The sequence below is a fragment of the Rattus norvegicus genome, chromosome 6, assembly GCF_021556685.1.
Source record: "Rattus norvegicus strain SHRSP/BbbUtx chromosome 6, alternate assembly SHRSP_T2T, whole genome shotgun sequence".
Lineage (NCBI taxonomy): Eukaryota > Metazoa > Chordata > Mammalia > Rodentia > Muridae > Rattus > Rattus norvegicus.
In genome coordinates this window covers 126,829,268-126,849,531 of record NC_141539.1, presented here as the reverse complement: position 1 = coordinate 126,849,531, position 20,264 = coordinate 126,829,268, and the positions used below count along the sequence as shown (strand labels likewise).

Genomic DNA, 20,264 nt, shown 5'->3' with positions numbered 1-20,264 from the left:
ATTTGTTTGCTTCTTTTTTTAGTGCCTCTAACTATTTGAATGCATTTCCCTATATTTCTTTAAGGGTTTTATTCACTTACTCTTTAAAGACCTTTCTCATCTTTGTAAGATTGAATTTAAGATCCTCTCCTTGTGCTTCAGTTTCCTTACGATATCTAGCATTAGCTGAAGGAGGATAGTTGTACTCTGGTTGTGCCATTGCCCTGGGTCTTGTTGATTGTGTTCTAATGCTATCCTTAGGCATCTGGTTTCCCTTGGTGTTGGCTGGATGATCCTGATGGCAGTAGGACTTCTCAGGAAAGCAGGAGGAACTGTGGGCCAGACTTTGGAAATTAGGGTACCTAACTCTGCTGGCTGTGCCTCAGGCAGACCCTATTGACAAGGGATTGGTGGGGCAATGTTCCAAGCTGGTAGTTTCTTGGGGCCCTTGCAGTTCCACAAGGGGTTAAGCAGTATGCTCTTGAGGTCCTATGAGGTCCTCAGAACCAAAGGATGGGTCCAGAGATAGACAAGTGAGATCACAGATCCCCTGCAACTCACCTCTGCTGGCTGTGTCCAGAGTGGACCAGACTGGAAAGGATTAGTGGAACAGAGTTCCAAGCTGGTTAGTCTCCCTCTAAGGCCTCCAAAGGGAAGGAGAACACTTTTGAGGTCCAACAAGGCTACTGAGGGACTTATCTTTTAGTATCAGTAAGTTTGAAGTTCAGTATGTAGATATGCCATGTATTTTCAGATTCTGCGCAAGTGAATATATTTTTGAAATTTATGGTATTATCTTCAAAATCTCTCATAACTTCTGGGTTTGGGTGTCAGTAGAAAATAATAATTTAAACATTTTTAAGTTAGCTTTTTATGTCAGAACTTTTGAAATATCTCTAAATTCTATGAACTGCCAAATGATTTTTTTTATGCATAGGTTTGCCAAGCAGAACTTGAACTGGGGACTTGTTTTCAAGCAGTAAATAGCAGGATTCAGCTGCAAATCCTCGAGGCACAATACCTTCCAAGTTCATCAACACCTCTGGCTTTGAGTAAGTGTATCAGTGCTTTAAAGAACATACAATGTGAAGAGGTTCCAGGAGGGTAAGATCTAAAAGATAAGTGTATTAAGGTTTGTCTTTCTCTGGATGTTCAGCTAGGGACTCTGATACATTAGTGAGCAATGCTTGATTCACCAGTCCACCCTTAGAGCTAAATGTTTAAGAACAACCCTATATGTATAGGTAAGAGTAGGAGGGAATCATCCTCCTGCATTAAAAGTATTTTCACCAAGGAACATTAAAAACATATAAAACTAAGCATTCAATTTAAGAAGTTAGAAAAATAAGAAGTATTAGGAAAGCTGAAGTTGATAAATATACAAAAGACAGTAAAACCAAAATTTTTTTTAAAGCTCTAAAGGCTGAACATTCCAATATTAAGAGCCACAAGAGTTGGTTGTGGGGAATCTTTACTGTTTTTTGTATTTTTCCTAAGTTCATAATTGTTACGTTTGGTTATAGTTCATACAAACCATTTTATCATTGTCAAAGTGCTAGATCTCAAATTTACTCAAGAATATTTACTTCTTTTATTCTAGTATACATAAATTTGCCTATAAAATTGTGGAATTACTATCTCTGGATGTCTAGAGAGTTGAAACTTTTCTTGTAATAATTCTCAATGTGTTTTCTTTTGCTGATACTTGTTTATTCTGTTTGATATCATTTAGATCAGAGGAATATTAAGTTCATTTGAGGCCACAGTAGTTATTTGTGGTTCTATAGTCATATAACAAACCAGAAGACATTTAAAGTTGATTATTTATATTATTATAATAATCAGTATATAGATAAAAATCTTTAGGTAGTAGTTCACATAAAATTTTATAAACTACAGTTTCTTGTTTCCTAGGTTTTTTTGTGAAGGTAGGGATGTTTAGCTCAGGAGAGCTGATTTATAAGAAGAAGACACGCTTACTGAAGGCCTCCAGTGGAAGAGTAAAATGGGGAGAAACTATGATTTTTCCACTCATACAGACTGAAAAAGAAATTGTTTTCCTTATTAAACTTTACAGTCGGAGCTCTGTAAGAAGAAAACATTTTGTAGGCCAGGTTAGTAGTTGTTACTTTGAGTTTCTTCCTGATACATCTCTGTATGTTATTATGAAGTTTATTAACAAAGGAAAGAAGATAAACTTAAGAATGAATATAGGAAGATTATTCAACATTCTAAATTAAAATTCAGTATTGCTTCAGAATCAATTTTCGTCAGATGTTTTGTTTTAATATAAATAGATAACATTTCTCAGTAGTCAAGCTTTTTTTTTTTTTTTATTAACTTGAGTATTTCTTATATACATTTCGAGTGTTATTCCCTTTCCCAGTTTCCGAGCAAACATCCCCCTAATCCCTCCCCTTCCCCTTCTTTATGGGTGTTCCCCTCCACATCCTCCCCCCATTGCCGCTCTCCCCCAACAATCTAGTTCACTGGGGGTTCAGTCTTAGCAGGACCCAGGGCTTCCCCTTCCAATGGTGCTCTTACTAGGATATTCATTGCTACCTATGAGGTCAGAGTCCAGGGTCAGTCCATGTATAGTCTTTAGGTAGTGGCTTAGTCCCTGGAAGCTCTGGTTGGTTGGCACTGTTGTACATATGGGGTCTCGAGCCCCTTCAAGCTCTTCCAGTCCTTTCTCTGATTCCTTCAACGGGGGTCCCATTCTCAGTTCAGTGGTTTGCTGCTGGCATTCGCCTATGTATTTGCTATATTCTGGCTGTGTCTCTCAGGAGAGATCTACATCCGGTTCCTATCGGCCTGCACTTCTTTGCTTCATCCATCTTGTCTAATTGGGTGGCTGTACATGTATGGGCCACATGTGGGGCAGGCTCTGAATGGGTGTTCCTTCTGTGTCTGTTTTAATCTTTGCCTCTCTCTTCCCTGCCAAGGGTATTCTTGTTCCCCTTTTAAAGAAGGAGTGAAGCATTCACATTTTGATCATCTGGCTTGAGTTTCATTGGTTCCAGGCATCTAGGGTAATTCAAGCATTTGGGCTAATAGCCACTTATCAATGAGTGCATACCATGTATGTTTTTCTGTGATTGGGTTACCTCACTCAGGATGATATTTTCCAGTTCCAACCATTTGCCTACGAATTTCATAAAGTCATTGTTTTTGATAGCTGAGTAATATTCCATTGTGTAGATGTACCACATTTTCTGTATCCATTCCTCTGTTGAAGGGCATCTGGGTTCTTTCCAGATTCTGACTATTATAAATAAGGCTGCGATGAACATAGTGGAGCACATGTGTTTTTTATATGTTGGGGCATCTTTTGGGTATATGCCCAAGAGAGGTATAGCTGGATCCTCAGGCAGTTCAATGTCCAATTTTCTGAGGAACCTCCAGACTGATTTCCAGAATGGTTTTACCAGTCTGCAATCCCACCAACAATGGAGGAGTGTTCCTCTTTCTCCACATCCTCGCCAGCATCTGCTGTCACCTGAGTTTTTGATCTTAGCCATTCTCACTGGTGTGAGGTGAAATCTCAGGGTTGTTTTGATTTGCATTTCCCTTATGACTAAAGATGTTGAACATTTCTTTAGGTGTTTCTCAGCCATTCGGCATTCCTCAGCTGTGAATTCTTTGTTTAGCTCTGAACACCATTTTTTAATAGGGTTATTTGTCTCCCTGCGATCTAACTTCTTGAGTTCTTTGTATATTTTGGATATAAGGCGTCTATCAGTTGTAGGATTGGTAAAGATCTTTTCCCAATCTGTTGGTTGCCGTTTTGTCCTAACCACAGTGTCCTTTGCCTTACAGAAGCTTTGCAGTTTTATGAGATCCCATTCGTGGATTCTTGATCTTAGAGCATAAGCCATTGGTGTTTTGTTCAGCAAATTTTTTCCAGTGCCCATGTGTTCCAGATGCTTCCCTAGTTTTTCTTCTATTAGTTTGAGTGTATCTGGTTTGATGTGGAGGTCCTTGATCTACTTGGACTTAAGCTTTGTACAGGGTGATAAGCATGGATCGATCTGCATTCTTCTACATGTTGACCTCCAGTTGAACCAGCACCATTTGCTGAAAATGCTATCTTTTTTCCATTTGATGGTTTTGGCTCCTTTGTCAAAAATCAAGTGCCCATAGGTGTGTGGGTTCATTTCTGGGTCTTCAATTCTATTCCATTGGTCTATTTGTCTGTCTCTGTACCAATACCATGCAGTTTTTATCACTATTGCTGTGTAATACTGCTTGAGTTCAGGGATAGTGATTCCCCCTCAAGTCGTTTTATTGTTGAGGATAGTTTTAGCTTTCCTGGGTTTTTTGTTATTCCAGATGAATTTGCCAATTGTTCTGTCTAACTCTTTGAAGAATTGGATTGGTATTTTGATGGGGATTGCATTGAATCTGTAGATTGCTGTTGGTAAGATGGCCATTTTTAATATATTAATCCTGCCAATCCATGAGCATGGGAGATCTTTCCCTCTTCTGAGGTCTTTTTCAATTTCTTTCTTCAGAGTCTTGAAGTTCTTATTGTACAAATCTTTTACTTGCTTGGTTAAAGTCACACCGAGGTACTTTATATTATTTGGGTCTATTATGAAGGGTGTCGTTTCCCTAATTTCTTTCTCGGCTTGTTTTTCTTTTGTGTAGAGAAAGGCTACTGATTTATTTGAGTTAATTTTATACCCTGCCACTTTGCTGAAGTTGTTTATCAGCTTTAGTAGTTCTCTGGTGGAACTTTTGGGATCACTTAAATATACTATCATATCATCTGCAAATAGTGATATTTTGACTTCTTCTTTTTCGATCTGTATCCCCTTGCCTCCTTTTGTTGTCTGATTGCTCTGGCTAGGACTTCAAGAACTATATTGAATAAGTAGGGAGAGAGTGGGCAGCCTTGTCTAGTCCCTGATTTTAGTGGGATTGCTTCAAGTTTCTCTCCATTTAGTTTAATGTTAGCAACTGGTTTGCTGTATATGGCTTTTACTATGTTTAGGTATGGGCCTTGAATTCCTATTCTTTCCAGGACTTTTATCATGAAGGGGTATTGAATTTTGTCAAATGCTTTCTCAGTATCTAATGAAATGATCATGTGGTTTTGTTCTTTCAGTTTGTTTATATAATGGATCACGTTGATGGTTTTCCGTATATTAAACCACCCCTGCATGCCTGGGATGAAGCCTACTTGGTCATGGTGGATGATTGTTTTGATGCGCTCTTGGATTCGGTTTGCCAGAATTTTATTGAGTATTTTTGTGTCGATATTCATAAGGGAAATTGGTCTGAAGTTCTCTTTCTTTGTTGGATCTTTGTGTGGTTTAGGTATAAGAGTAATTGTGGCTTCATAGAAGGAATTCGGTAGTGCTCCATCTGTTTCAATTTTGTGGAATAGTTTGGATAATATTGGTATGAGGTCTTCTATGAAGGTTTGATAGAATTCTGCACTAAACCCGTCTGGACCTGGGCTCTTTTTGGTTGGGAGACCTTTAATGACTGCTTCTATTTCCTTAGGACTTATGGGGTTGTTTAACTGGTTTATCTGTTCCTGATTTAACTTTGGTACCTGGAATCTGTCTAGGAAATTGTCCATTCCCTGCACATTTTCAAGTTTTGTTGAATATAGGCTTTTATAGTAAGATCTGATGATTTTTTGAATTTCCTCAGAATCTATAGTTATGTCTCCCTTTTCATTTCTGATTTTGTTAATTTGGACACACTCTTTGTGTCCTCTCGTTAGTCTGGCTAAGGGTTTATCTATCTTGTTGATTTTCTCAAAGAACCAACTTTGTTCTGTTGATTCTTTGTATAGTCCTTTTTGTTTCTACTTGGTTGATTTCAGCTCTGAGTTTGATTATTTCCTGCCTTCTACTCCTCCTGGGTGTATTTGCTTCTTTTTGTTCTAGAGCTTGTAGGTGTGCTGTCAAGCTGCTGACATATACTCTTTCCTGTTTCTTTCTGCAGGCACTCAGCACTATGAGTTTTCCTCTTAGCACAGCTTTCATTGTGTCCCATAAGTTTGGGTATGTTGTACCTTCATTTTCATTAAATTCTAAAATGTCTTTAATTTCTTTCTTTCTTTCTTTTTTGACCAGGTTATCATTGAGTAGATAATTGTTCAATTTCCACGTATATGTGGACATTCTTCCCTTATTGTTATTGAAGACCAGTTTTAGGCCATGGTGGTCCGATAGCATGCATGAGATTATATCTATCTTTATGTACCTGTTGAGGCCCGTTTTTTGACCAATTATATGGTCAATTTTGGAGAAAGTACCATGAGGAGCTGAGAAGAAGGTATATCCTTTTGCTTTAGGATAGAATGTTCTATAAATATCTGTTAAGTCCATTTGGCTCATGACTTCTCTTAGTCTGTCTCCGTCTCTGTTTAATTTCTGTTTCCATGATCTGTCCATTGGTGAGAGTGGGGTGTTGAAGTCTCCTACTACTATTGTGTGAAGTGCAATGTGTGTTTTGAGCTTTAGTAAGGTTTCTTTTATGTATGTAGGTGCCCTTGTATTTGGGGCATAGATATTTAGGATTGAGAGTTCATCTTGGTGGATTTTTCCTTTGATGAATATGAAGTGTCCTTCCTTATCTTTTTTGATGAATTTTAGTTGGAAATTGATTTTATTTGATATTAGAATGGCTACTCCAGCTTGCTTCTTCTGACCATTTGCTTGGAAAGTTGTTTTCCAGCCTTTCACTCTGAGGTAGTGTCTGTCTTTGTCTCTGAGGTGTGTTTCCTGTAGGCAGCAGAATGCAGGGTCCTCGTTGCGTATCCAGTTTGTTAATCTATGTCTTTTTATTGGGGAGTTGAGGCCATTGATGTTGAGAGATATTAAGGAATAGTGATTATTGCTTCCTGTCATATTCATATTTGGATATGAGGTTATGTTTGTGTGCTTTTCTTCTCTTTGTTTTGTTGCCAAGACGATTAGTTTCTTGCTTTTTCTAGGTTGTAGCTTGCCTCCTTATGTTGGGCTTTACCATTTATTATCCTTTGTAGTGCTGGATTTATAGAAAGATATTGTGTAAATTTGGTTTTGTTGTGGAATATCTTGGTTTCTCCATCTATGTTAATTGAGAGTTTTGCAGGATACAGTAACCTGGGCTGGCATTTGTGTTCTCTTAGGGTCTGTATGACATCTGTCCAGGATCTTCTGGCCTTCATAGTTTCTGGCGAAAAGTCTGGTGTGATTCTGATAGGTCCGCCTTTATATGTTACTTGACCTTTTTCCCTTACTGCTTTTAATATTCTTTCCTTATTTTGTGCGTTTGGTGTTTTGACTATTATGTGACAGGAGTTGTTTCTTTTCTGGTCCAATCTATTTGGAGTTCTGTAGGCTTCTTGTATGCCTATGGGTATCTCTTTTTTTTAGGTTAGGGAAGTTTTCTTCTATGATTTTGTTGAAGATATTTACTGGTCTCAGGTAAGTTAATTCCAAGGTTACAGCATTTGTTAGTGTTATAGCCAAGACAAAGATTCAGGTTTTTTCAGTTATGTGTCCACCTTATCTCCATGTTATAAACTTATTGTGATGCCTTGTATTTGCACAAGTTTCTCCAGACCATTCACATGTATTATCTATAATTATAGAAGTTATAGATATGATGAAATTATCATGGATCAAGAATGAACATTTTATTAGGTTTCAATTAAGATTAGAGTTTCATTTAGTGAAAAAGGTGCTCAAATGTAATTTCTTCTTTTTTTTTCTCCATCTTTATCAACTTGGATATTTCTTGTTTACATTTCGATTGTTATTCCCTTTCCCGGTTTCTGGGCCAACATCCCCATAACCCTTCCCTGTCCTCGTCTATATGGGTGTTCCCCTCCCTATCCTCCCCCCATTACCTCACTCCCCCCAACAATCACGTTCACTGGGGGTTCAGTCTTAGCAGGACCAAGGGCTTCCCCTTCCACTGGTGCTCTTACTAGGCTATTCATTGCTACCTATGAGGTTGGAGCCCAGGGTCAACCCATGTATAGTCTTTGGGTAGTGGCTTAGTCCCTGGAAGCTCTGATTGCTTGGCATCATTGTTCATATGGGGTCTCAAGCCCCTTCAAGCTCTTCCAGTCTCCTTTCTCTCATTCCTTCAAGGGGGTCCCGTTCTCATTTCAGTGGTTTGCTGCTGGCCTTCACCTATGTATTTGCTGTATTCTGGCTGTGTCTCTAAGGAGAGATCTACATCCAGTTTCTGTCGGCCTGAACTTCTTTGCTTCATCCATCTTATCTAGTTTTGTGGCTGTATATGTATGGGTCACATGTGGGGCAGGCTCTGAATGGGTGTTCCTTCTGCCTCTGTTCTAAACTTTCCCTCCCTATTTCTTGTTCCCTCCCAAGGGTATTCTTGTTCCCCTTTTAAAGGAGTGAAGCGTTGACATTTTGGTCATCCTTTTTGAGTTTCATGTGTTCTATGCATCTAGGGTACTTCGAGCATTTGGGCTAATATCCACTTATCAATGAGTGCATACCATGTGTGTTTTTCTGTGATTGGGTTACCTCACTCAGGATGATATTTTCCAGTTCCATCCATTTGCCTATGAATTTCATAAAGTCATTGTTTTTGATAGCTGAGTAATATTCCATTGTGTAGATGTACCACATTTTCTGTATCCATTCCTCTGTTGAAGGGAATCTGGGTTCTTTCCAGCTTCTGGCTATTATAAATAAGGCTGCTATGAACATAGTGGAGTCTTTGTTATATGTTGGGGCATCTTTTGGGTATATGCCCAAGAGAGGTATAGCTGGGTCTTCAGGTCCAATTTTCTGAGGAACATCCAGACTGATTTCCAGAATGGTTGTACCAGTCTGCAATCCCACCAACAATGGAGGAATGTTCCTCTTTCTCCGCATCCTCGCCAGCATCTGCTGTCACCTGAGTTTTTGATCTTAGCCATTCTCACTGGTGTGAGGTGAAATCTCAGGGTTGTTTTGATTTGCATTTCCCTTATGACTAAAGATGTTGAACATTTCTTTAGGTGTTTCTCAGCCATTCGGCATTCCTCAGCTGTGAATTCTTTGTTTAGCTCTGAACCCCATTTTTTAATAGGGTTATTTGTCTCCCTGTGGTCTAACTCCTTGAGTTCTTTGTATATTTTGGATATAAGCCCTCTATCAGTTGTAGGATTGGTAAAGATCTTTTCCCAATCTGTTGGTTGTTGTTTTGTCCTAACCACAGTGTCCTTTGCCTTAAAGAAGCTTTGCAGTTTTATGAGATCCCATTTGTGGATTCTTGATCTTAAAGCATAAGCCATTGGTGTTTTGTTCAGGAAATTTTCTCCAGTGCCCATGTGTTTGAGATTCTTCCCTACTTTTTCTTCTGGTAATTTGAGTGTATCTGGTTTGATGTGAAGGTCCTTGATCCACTTGGACTTAAGCTTTGTACAGGGTGATAAGCATGGATCGATCTGCATTCTTCTACATGCTGACCTCCAGTTGAACCAGCTCCATTTGCTGAAAATGCTATCTTTTTTCCATTGGATGGTTTTGGCTCCTTTGTCAAAAATCAAGTGACCATAGGTGTGTGGGTTCATTTCTGGGTCTTCAATTCTATTCCACTGGTCTACCTGTCAGTCTCTGTACCAATACCATGTAGTTTTTATAACTATTGCTCTGTAATACTGCTTGAGTTCAGGGATAGTGATTCCCCCGGAAGTCTTTTTATTGTTGAGGATAGTTTTATCTATCCTCGGTTTTTTGTTATTCCAGATGAATTTGTAAATTGTTCTGTCTAACTCTATGAAGAATTGGGTTGGAATTTTGATGGGGATTGTACTGAATCTGTAGATGGCTTTTGGTAAAATGGCCATTTTTACTATATTAATCCTGTCAATCCATGAGCATGGGAGATCTTTCCATTTTCTGAGATCTTCAATTTCCTTTTTCAGAGGCTTGAAGTTATTGTCATACAGATATTTCACTTGCTTGGTTAGAGTCACACCAAGGTATTTTTATGTTATTTGGGAATATTGTGAATGGTGTCATTTTCCTAATTTCTTTTTCAGCCTGTTTATCCTTTGAGTAAAGGAAGGCTACTGATTTTTTGAGTTAATTTTATATCCAGCTTCTTTGCTGAAGTTGTTTATCAGGCTTAGTAATTCTCTGGTGGAACTTTTGGAGTTACTTAAATATACCATCATATCATCTGCAAATGTTGTCTGATTCCTCTGACTAGAACTTCAAGAACTATATTGAATAAGTAGGGAGGGAGTGTGCAGCCTTGTCTAGTCCCTCATTTTAGTGGGATTGCTTCAAGTTTCTCTCCATTTATTTTAATGTTAGTTACTGGTTCACTATATATGGCTTTTACTATGTTTATGTATGGGCTTTGAATCTTTCCAGGATTTTATCATGAAGGGGTGTTGAATTTTGTCAAATGCTTTCTCAGCATCTAATCAGATGATCATGTATGGGTTTTTTTTTTTAGTTTGTTTATATTGTAGATTGTGTTGATGGATTTCTGTGTATTGAACCATCCCTGCATCCCTGGGATAAAGCCTACTTGATCATGATGTATGATCCTTTGGATGTGTTGTTGGATTCAGTTTGCGAGAATTTTATCGAGTATTTTCTTTTTTTTTTTTTTTTTATTAACTTGAGTATTTCTTATATACATTTCGAGTGTTATTCCCTTTCCCGGTTTCCGGGCAAACATCCCCCTCCCCCCTCCCCTTCCTTATGGGTGTTCCCCTCCCAACCCTCCCACCATTGCCGCCCTCCCCCCATAGACTAGTTCACTGGGGGTTCAGTCTTAGCAGGACCCAGGGCTTCCCCTTCCACTGGTGCTCTTACTAGGATATTCATTGCTACCTATGGGGTCAGAGTCCAGGGTCAGTCCATGTATAGTCTTTAGGTAGTGGCTTAGTCCCTGGAAGCTCTGGTTGCTTGGCATTGTTGTACTTTTGGGGTATCGAGCCCCTTCAAGCTCTTCCAGTTCTTTCTCTGATTCCTTCAATAGGGGACCTATTCTCAGTTCAGTGGTTTGCTGCTGGCATTTGCCTCTGTATTTGCTGTATTCTGGCTGTGTCTCTCAGGAGCGATCTACATCCGGCTCCTGTCGGTCTGCACTTCTTTGCTTCATCCATCTAGTCCAATTGGGTGGCTGTATATGTATGGGCCAAATGTGGGACAGGCTCTGAATGGGTGTTCCTTCAGTCTCTGTTTTAATCTTTGCCTCTCCCTTCCCTGCCAAGGGTATTCTTTTTCCTCATTTAAAGCAGGAGTGAAGCATTCACATTTTGATCATCCGTCTTGAGTTTCGTTTGTTCTAGGGATCTAGGGTAATTCAAGCATTTGGGCTAATAGCCATTTATCAATGAGTGCATACCATGTATGTCTTTCTGTGATTGGGTTAGTTCACTCAGGATGATATTTTCCAGTTCCAACCATTTGCCTACGAATTTCATAAACTCGTTTTTGATAGCTGAGTAGTATTCCATTGTGTAGATGTACCACATTTTCTGTATCCATTCCTCTGTTGAAGGGCATCTGGGTTCTTTCCATTTTCTGGCTATTATAAATAAGGCTGCGATGAACATAGTGGAGCACGTGTCTCTTTTATATGTTGAGGCATCTTTTGGGTATATGCCCAAGAGTGTATAGCTGGATCCTCAGGCAGTTCAATGTCCAATTTTCTGAGGAACCTCCAGACTGATTTCCAGAATGGTTTTACCAGTCTGCAATCCCACCAACAATGGAGGAGTGTTCCTCTTTCTCCACAACCTCGCCAGCATCTGCTGTCACCTGAGTTTTTGATCTTAGCCAATCGCACTGGTGTGAGGTGAAATCTCAGGGTTGTTTTGATTTGCATTTCCCTTATGACTAGAGATGTTGAACATTTCTTTAGGTGTTTCTCAGCCATTCGGCATTCCTCAGCTGTGAATTCTTTGTTTAGCTCTGAACCCCATTTTTTAATAGGGTTATTTGTTTCCCTGCGGTCTAACTTCTTGAGTTCTTTGTATATTTGGATATAAGGCCTCTATCTGTTGTAGGGTTGGTAAAGATCTTTTCCCAATCTGTTGGTTGCCGTTTTGTCCTAACCACAGTGTCCTTTGCCTTACAGAAGCTTTGCAGTTTTATGAGATCCCATTTGTCAATTCTTGATCTTAGAGCATAAGCCATTGGTGTTTTGTTCAGGAAATTTTTTCCAGTGCCCATGTGTTCCAGATGCTTCCCTAGTTTTTCTTCTATTAGTTTGAGTGTGTCTGGTTTGATGTGGAGGTCCTTGATCCACTTCGACTTAAGCTTTGTACAGGGTGATAAGCATGGATCGATCTGCATTCTTCTACATGTTGCCCTCCAGTTGAACCAGCACCATTTGCTGAAAATGCTATCTTTTTTCCATTGGATGGTTTTGGCTCCTTTGTCAAAAATCAAGTGACCATAGGTGTGTGGGTTCATTTCTGGGTCTTCAATTCTATTCCATTGGTCTATCTGTCTGTCTCTGTACCAATACCATGCAGTTTTTATCACTATTGCTCTGTAATACTGCTTGAGTTCAGGGATAGTGATTCCCCCTGAAGTCCTTTTATTGTTGAGGATAGCTTTAGCTATCCTGGGTTTTTTGTTATTCCAGATGAATTTGCAAATTGTTCTGTCTAACTCTTTGAAGAATTGGATTGGTATTTTGATGGGGATTGCATTGAATCTGTAGATTGCTTTTGGTAAAATGGCCATTTTTACTATATTAATCCTGCCAATCCATGAGCATGGGAGATCTTTCCATCTTCTGAGGTCTTCTTCAATTTCTTTCTTCAGTGTCTTGAAGTTCTTATTGTACAGATCTTTTACTTGCTTGGTTAAAGTCACACCGAGGTACTTTATATTATTTGGGTCTATTATGAAGGGTGTCGTTTCCCTAATTTCTTTCTCGGCTTGTTTCTCTTTTGTATAGAGGAAGGCAACTGATTTATTTGAGTTAATTTTATACCCAGCCACTTTGCTGAAGTTGTTTATCAGCTTTAGTAGTTCTCTGGTGGAACTTTTGGGATCACTTAAATATACTATCATATCATCTGCAAATAGTGATATTTTGACCTCTTCTTTTCCGATCTGTATCCCTTTGATCTCCTTTTGTTGTCTGATTGCTCTGGCTAGAACTTCAAGAACTATATTGAATAAGTAGGGAGAGAGTGGGCAGCCTTGTCTAGTCCCTGATTTTAGTGGGATTGCTTCAAGTTTCTCTCCATTTAGTTTAATGTTAGCAACTGGTTTGCTGTATATGGCTTTTACTATGTTTAGGTATGGGCCTTGAATTCCTATTCTTTCCAGGACTTTTATCATGAAGGGGTGTTGAATTTTGTCAAATGCTTTCTCAGCATCTAATGAAATGATCATGTGGTTCTGTTCTTTCAGTTTGTTTATATAATGGATCACGTTGATGGTTTTCCGTATATTAAACCATCCCTGCATGCCTGGGATGAAGCCTACTTGATCATGGTGGATGATTGTTTTGATGTGCTCTTGAATTCGGTTTGCCAGAATTTTATTGAGTATTTTTGCGTCGATATTCATAAGGGAAATTGGTCTGAAGTTCTCTTTCTTTGTTGTGTCTTTGTGTGGTTTAGGTATAAGAGTAATTGTAGATTCGTAGAAGGAATTCAGTAGGGCTCCATCTGTTTCAATTTTGTGGAATAGTTTGGATAATATTGGTATGAGGTCTTCTATGAAGGTTTGATAGAATTCTGCACTAAACCCATCTGGACCTGGGCTCTTTTTGGTTGGGAGACCTTTAATGACTGCTTCTATTTCCTTAGGAGTTATGGGGTTGTTTAACTGGTTTATCTGTTCCTGATTTAACTTTGATACCTGGTATCTGTCTAGGAAATAGTCCATTTCCTGAAGATTTTCAAATTTTGTTGAATATAGGTTTTTATAGTAAGATCTGATGATTTTTTGAATTTCCTCTGAATCTGTAGTTATGTCTCCCTTTTCATTTCTGATTTTGTTAATTTGGACGCACTCTCTGTGTCCTCTCGTTAGTCTGGCTAAGGGTTTATCTATCTTGTTGATTTTCTCAAAGAACCAACTTTTGGTCCTGTTGATTCTTTCTATGGTCCTTTTTGTTTCTACTTGGTTGATTTCAGCTCTGAGTTTGATTATTTCCTGCCTTCTACTCCTCCTGGGTGTATTTGCTTCTTTTTGTTCTAGAGCTTTTAGGTGTGCTGTCAAGCTGCTGACATATGCTCTTTCCTGTTTCTTTCTGCAGGCACTCAGCGCTATGAGTTTTCCTCTTAGCACAGCTTTCATTGTGTCCCATAAGTTTGAGTATGTTGTATCTTCATTTTCATTAAATTCTAAAAAGTTTTTAATTTCTTTCTTTATTTCTTCCTTGACCAGGTTATCATTGAGTAGAGCATTGTTCAATTTCCACGTATATGTGGGCATTCTTCCCTTATTGTTATTGAAGACCAGTTTTAGGCCGTGGTGGTCCGATAGCACGCATGGGATTATTTCTATCTTTCTGTACCTGTTGAGGCCCGTTTTTTGACCAATTATATGGTCAATTTTGGAGAAAGAACCATGAGGAGCTGAGAAGAAGGTATATCCTTTTGCTTTAGGATAGAATGTTCTATAAATATCCGTTAAGTCCATTTGGCTCATGACTTCTCTTAGTCTGTCGACATCACTGTTTAATTTCTGTTTCCATGATCTGTCCATTGATGAGAGTGGGGTGTTGAAATCTCCCACTATTATTGTGTGAGGTGCAATGTGTGTTTTGAGCTTTAGTAAGGTTTCTTTTACATATGTAGGTGCCCTTGTATTTGGGGCATAGATATTTAGGATTGAGAGTTCATCTTGGTTGATTTTTCCTTTGATGAATATGAAGTGTCCTTCCTTATCTTTTTTGATGACTTTTAGTTGGAAATTGATTTTATTTGATATTAGAATGGCTACTCCAGCTTGCTTCTTCTGACCATTTGCTTGGAAAGTTGTTTTCCAGCCTTTCACTCTGAGGTAGTGTCTGTCTTTGTCTCTGAGGTGTGTTTCCTGTAGGCAGCAGAATGCAGGGTCCTCGTTGCGTATCCAGTTTGTTAATCTATGTCTTTTTATTGGGGAGTTGAGGCCATTGATATTGAGAGATATTAAGGAATAGTGATTATTGTTTCCCTTTATATTCATATTTGGATGTGAGGTTATGTTTGTGTGCTTTCATTCTCTTTGTTTTGTTGCCAAGACGATTAGTTTCTTGCTTCTTCTAGGGTATAGCTTGCCTCCTTATGGTGGGCTTTGCCATTTATTATCCTTTGTAGTGCTGGATTTGTAGAAAGATATTGTGTAAATTTGGTTTTGTCATGGAATATCTTGGTTTCTCCATCAATGTTAATTGAGAGTTTTGCTGGATACAGTAACCTGGGCTGGCATTTGTGTTCTCTTAGGGTCTGTATGACATCAGTCCAGGATCTTCTGGCCTTCATAGTTTCTGGCGAGAAGTCTGGTGTGATTCTGATAGGTCTCCCTTTATATGTTACTTGACCTTTTTCCCTTACTGCTTTTAATATTCTTTCTTTATTTTGTGCGTTTGGTGTTTTGACAATTATGTGACGGGAGGTGTTTCTTTTCTGGTCCAATCTATTTGGAGTTCTGTAGGCTTCTTGTATGCCTATGGGTATCTCTTTTTTTAGGTTAGGGAAGTTTTCTTCTATGATTTTGTTGAAGATATTTACTGGTCCTTTGAGCTGGGAGTCTTCACTCTCTTCTCTACCTATTATCCTTAGGTTTGATCTTCTCATTGAGTCCTGGATTTCCTGTATGTTTTGGACCAGTAGCTTTTTCCGCTTTACATTATCTTTGACAGTTGAGTCAATGATTTCTATGGAATCTTCTGCTCCTGAGATTCTCTCTTCCATCTCTTGTATTCTGTTGGTGAAGCTTGTATCTACAGCTCCTTGTCTCTTCTTTTGGTTTTCTATATCCAGGGTTGTTTCCATGTGTTCTTTCTTGATTGCTTCTATTTCCATTTTTAATTCCTTCATCTGTTTGATTGTGTTTTCCTGGAATTCTTTCAGGGATTTTTGCCATTCCTCTCTGTAGGCCTCTACTTGTTTATTAATGATTTCCTGTGTTTCCCTAAGTGTGTTCATGTCTTTCTTGAAGTCCTCCAGCATCATGATCAAATATGATTTTGAAACTAGATCTTGCTTTTCTGGTGTGTTTGGATATTCCATGTTTGTTTTGGCGGGAGAATTGGGCTCCGATGATGGCATGCAGTCTTGGTTTCTGTTGCTTGGGTTCCTGCGCTTGCCTCTCGCCATCAGATTATCTCTAGTGTTACTTTGTTCTGCTATTTCTGACAGTGGCTAGACTGACCTATAAGCCTGTGTGTCAGGAGTGCTGTAGACCTGTTTTCCTCTCTTTCAGTCAGTTATGGGGATAGTGTGTTCTGCTTTCCGGCGTGTAGTTTTTCCTCTCTACAGGTCTTCAGCTGTTCTTGTGGGCCTGTGTCTTGAGTTCACCAGGCAGCTTTCTTGCAGCAGAAAATTTGGTCTTACCTGTGGTCCCGAGGCTCAGGTTCGCTCGTGGGGTGCTGCCCAGGGGCTCTCTGCAGCGGCAGCAACCAGGAAGACCTGTGCCGCCCCTTCCGGGAGCTTCAGTGCACCAGGGTTCCAGATGGTCTTTGGCTTTTTCCTCTGGCGTCCGAGATGTGTGTGCAGCGAGCAGTCTCTTCTGGTTTCCCAGGCTTGTCTGCCTCTCTGAAGGTTTAGCTCTCCCTCCCACGGGATTTGGGTGCAGAGAACTGTTTATCCGGTCTGTTTCTTTCAGGTTCCGGCGGTGTCTCTGGCAGGGGTCCTGCTGCTCCTGGGCCCTCCCCCACGGGAGCCCAGAGGCCTTATACAGTTTCCTCTTGGGCCAGGGATGTGGGCAGGGGTGAGCAGTGTTGGTGGTCTCTTCCGCTCTGCAGCCTCAGGAGTGCCCACCTGACCAGGTGGTTGGGTCTCTCTCTCACCGGGTCTGGGAGCAGAGAGCTGCTGTGGGCCGGGATCTGCGGGTGTGGGACTTCCGGTAAACACAGACCGTGCCTCCTAGAGAAATTCTGCTTCCGTGTCCCAAGCTCACCAGGCAGCTTTCTTGCAGCAGAAAATTTGGTCTTACCTGTGGTCCCGAGGCTCAGGTTCGCTCGTGGGGTGCTGCCCAGGGGCTCTCTGCAGCGGCAGCAACCAGGGAGACCTGTGCCGCCCCTTCCGGGAGCTTCAGTGCACCAGGGTTCCAGATGGTCTTTGGCTTTTTCCTCTGGCGTCCGAGATGTGTGTGCAGGGAGCAGTCTCTTCTGGTTTCCCAGGCTTGTCTGCCTCTCTGAAGGTTTAGCTCTCCCTCCCACGGGATTTGGGTGCAGAGAACTGTTTATCCGGTCTGTTTCTTTCAGGTTCCGGCGGTGTCTCTGGCAGGGGTCCTGCTGCTCCTGGGCCCTCCCCCACGGGAGCCCAGAGGCCTTATACAGTTTCCTCTTGGGCCAGGGATGTGGGCAGGGGTGAGCAGTGTTGGTGGTCTCTTCCGCTCTGCAGCCTCAGGAGTGCCCACCTGACCAGGTGGTTGGGTCTCTCTCTCACCGGGTCTGGGAGCAGAGAGCTGCTGTGGGCCGGGATCTGCGGGTGTGGGACTTCCGGTAAACACAGACCGTGCCTCCTAGAGAAATTCTGCTTCCGTGTCCCAAGCTCACCAGGCAGCTTTCTTGCAGCAGAAAATTTGGTCTTACCTGTGGTCCCGAGGCTCAGGTTCGCTCGTGGGGTGCTGCCCAGGGGCTCTCTGCAGCGGCAGCAACCAGGGAGACCTGTGCCGCCCCTTCCGGGAGCTTCAGTGCACCAGGGTTCCAGATGGTCTTTGGCTTTTTCCTCTGGCGTCCGAGATGTGTGTGCAGGGAGCAGTCTCTTCTGGTTTCCCAGGCTTGTCTGCCTCTCTGAAGGTTTAGCTCTCCCTCCCACGGGATTTGGGTGCAGAGAACTGTTTATCCGGTCTGTTTCTTTCAGGTTCCGGCGGTGTCTCAGGCGCAGAAGTCCTGCTGCTCCTGGGCCCTCCCCCACGGGAGCCCAGAGGCCTTATACAGTTTCCTCTTGGGCCAGGGATGTGGGCAGGGGTGAGCAGTGTTGGTGGTCTCTTCCGCTCTGCAGCCTCAGGAGTGCCCACCTGACCAGGCGGTTGGGTCTCTCTCTCACCGGGTCCTATCGAGTATTTTCGTGTCAATATTCATAAGGGAAATTTATCTGAAGTTCTTTTTTTTCCTTGGGTCTTTGTGTGGTTTATGTATAAGCATGATTGTGGCTTCATAGAAGGAATTGGGTAATGCTCCTTCTGTTTAAATTTTGTGGAGTAATTTGGACAGTATTGGTATGATAGAATTCTTCACTAAGCTTATCTAGTCCTGGGCTCTTTTTGGTTCAGAGAGTTTCTTAGCTTGAATTGAGCCACATAATCCAGAATGATTCAATACCTTAAATATTTTAACATTTAAAGGTCAAATCATCAAGCACCTGTTGAAAAAGTAGATTGATATTTATTTAAAGTTATGTTATCGAAACTTGTCCATATGTCTCAACAGTAAGAATACTTATTTATACTCGTTAAGTAATATTTGTCAAATTGAATGGTTGTGTGTTTCTTTACAGCTCTGGATAAGTGAAGACAGTAATAACGTTGAAGCAGTGAACCAATGGAAAGAGACAGTTACAAATCCAGAAAAGGTTGTTATCAAGTGGCACAAGTTAAATCCATCTTGAAAACTTCGGACATTAATTTAGTGAAGAGACAGCTTGATGATCTTTTAGAAGAAACAAATTTCTAAAACTTGCAATGAGTTTTACCAGGTATACAAAGTGAATGAAATGTTTTAAAATGGTGCCAAAATATGATAAAATAAAAGGGTAATAGTAGTAGGTCAATGTAATGGATTATAAAATCTATAAAAATATGAATCATAGATAGATATTTCTATATTTGTTTTGCTTTTGTTTTTAAGATACTCAAATCACATCAGTCTAGACATCAGTCTTTTTAAAAGTACTATTAGATATTTACAAGACTTTACTACTTTTCCAGTGCTAGACATGATTAATTAGATTTTGGTTACACTGTTTATATCTTTATATGTATTCTTCTCACATCAAAAATGAATAGAAACATCCCATTAATTTTTTCCTATATTTGAGGAAAATTGATAGCCTTACTTCTTTTTATCTGTAAACTATTGCATGGTCATTTTATAAGCTGCTTATTTCCTGGAGAATTAGAGAATTATCTAGATTTTTTAAAGAGTAAACAAAGCTTGGAGCTAGCAGGATTGCCTGGTGCGTAAAGGAGCTTGTCAGCACACTGACAATTTGAGTTCCATCCCTGTAATGCAACATGATGGAAGGAAAGAACCAATTTGTCCATATTGTTCACTGTCATTAACATGTATGCCATCACACACACAAAATAAATAAATAAATAACTTAAAAGAGATTAAATAAAGGTAAACTGAAGATCAAAATATACACATTTTGCTTTCGTCCTCATTTTTTTTTTTATTAACTTGAGTATTTCTTATATACATTTCGAGTGTTATTCCCTTTCCCGGTTTCCGGGCAAACATCCCCCTCCCCCCTCCCCTTCCTTATGGGTGTTCCCCTCCCAACCCTCCCACCATTGCCGCCCTCCCCCCATAGACTAGTTCACTGGGGGTTCAGTCTTAGCAGGACCCAGGGCTTCCCCTTCCACTGGTGCTCTTACTAGTATATTAATTGCTACCTATGGGGTCAGAGTCCAGGGTCAGTCCATGTATAGTCTTTAGGTAGTGGCTTAGTCCCTGGAAGCTCTGGTTGCTTGGCATTGTTGTACTTTTGGGGTCTCGAGCCCCTTCAAGCTCTTCCAGTTCTTTCTCTGATTCCTTCAATAGGGGACCTATTCTCAGTTCAGTGGTTTGCTGCTGGCATTCGCCTCTGTATTTGCTGTATTCTGGCTGTGTCTCTCAGGAGCGATCTACATCCGGCTCCTGTCAGTCTGCACTTCTTTGCTTCATCTAGTCCAATTGGGTGGCTGTATATGTATGGGCCAAATGTGGGACAGGCTCTGAATGGGTGTTCCTTCAGTCTCTGTTTTAATCTTTGCCTCTCCCTTCCCTGCCAAGGGTATTCTTTTTCCTCATTTAAAGAAGGAGTGAAGCATTCACATTTTGATCATCCGTCTTGAGTTTCGTTTGTTCTAGCGATCTAGGGTAATTCAAGCATTTGGGCTAATAGCCACTTATCAATGAGTGCATACCATGTATGTCTTTCTGTGATTGGGTTAGTTCACTCAGGATGATCAACT

At 40.5% G+C, this 20,264-nt stretch overlaps 1 protein-coding gene across 20 annotated transcripts in view; it reads left to right on the top strand.

Annotated features, from left to right (window-relative positions):
• Positions 1-19,450, top strand: part of Tc2n (tandem C2 domains, nuclear) — a 96,854-nt gene extending 77,404 nt beyond the window's left edge. For 8 of the 20 annotated variants that reach the window (XM_087554321.1, XM_087554320.1, XM_087554324.1 and 5 more), the window contains 3 exon segments: positions 917-1,031; positions 1,894-2,093; positions 18,584-19,450. In XM_087554321.1, the coding sequence (XP_087410447.1) occupies positions 917-1,031; positions 1,894-2,093; positions 18,584-18,694 (426 nt within the window). In that variant the 3' untranslated portion in view covers positions 18,695-19,450. 20 annotated transcript variants of the gene reach the window in all.
• Positions 19,451-20,264: the final 814 nt, after the last annotated feature.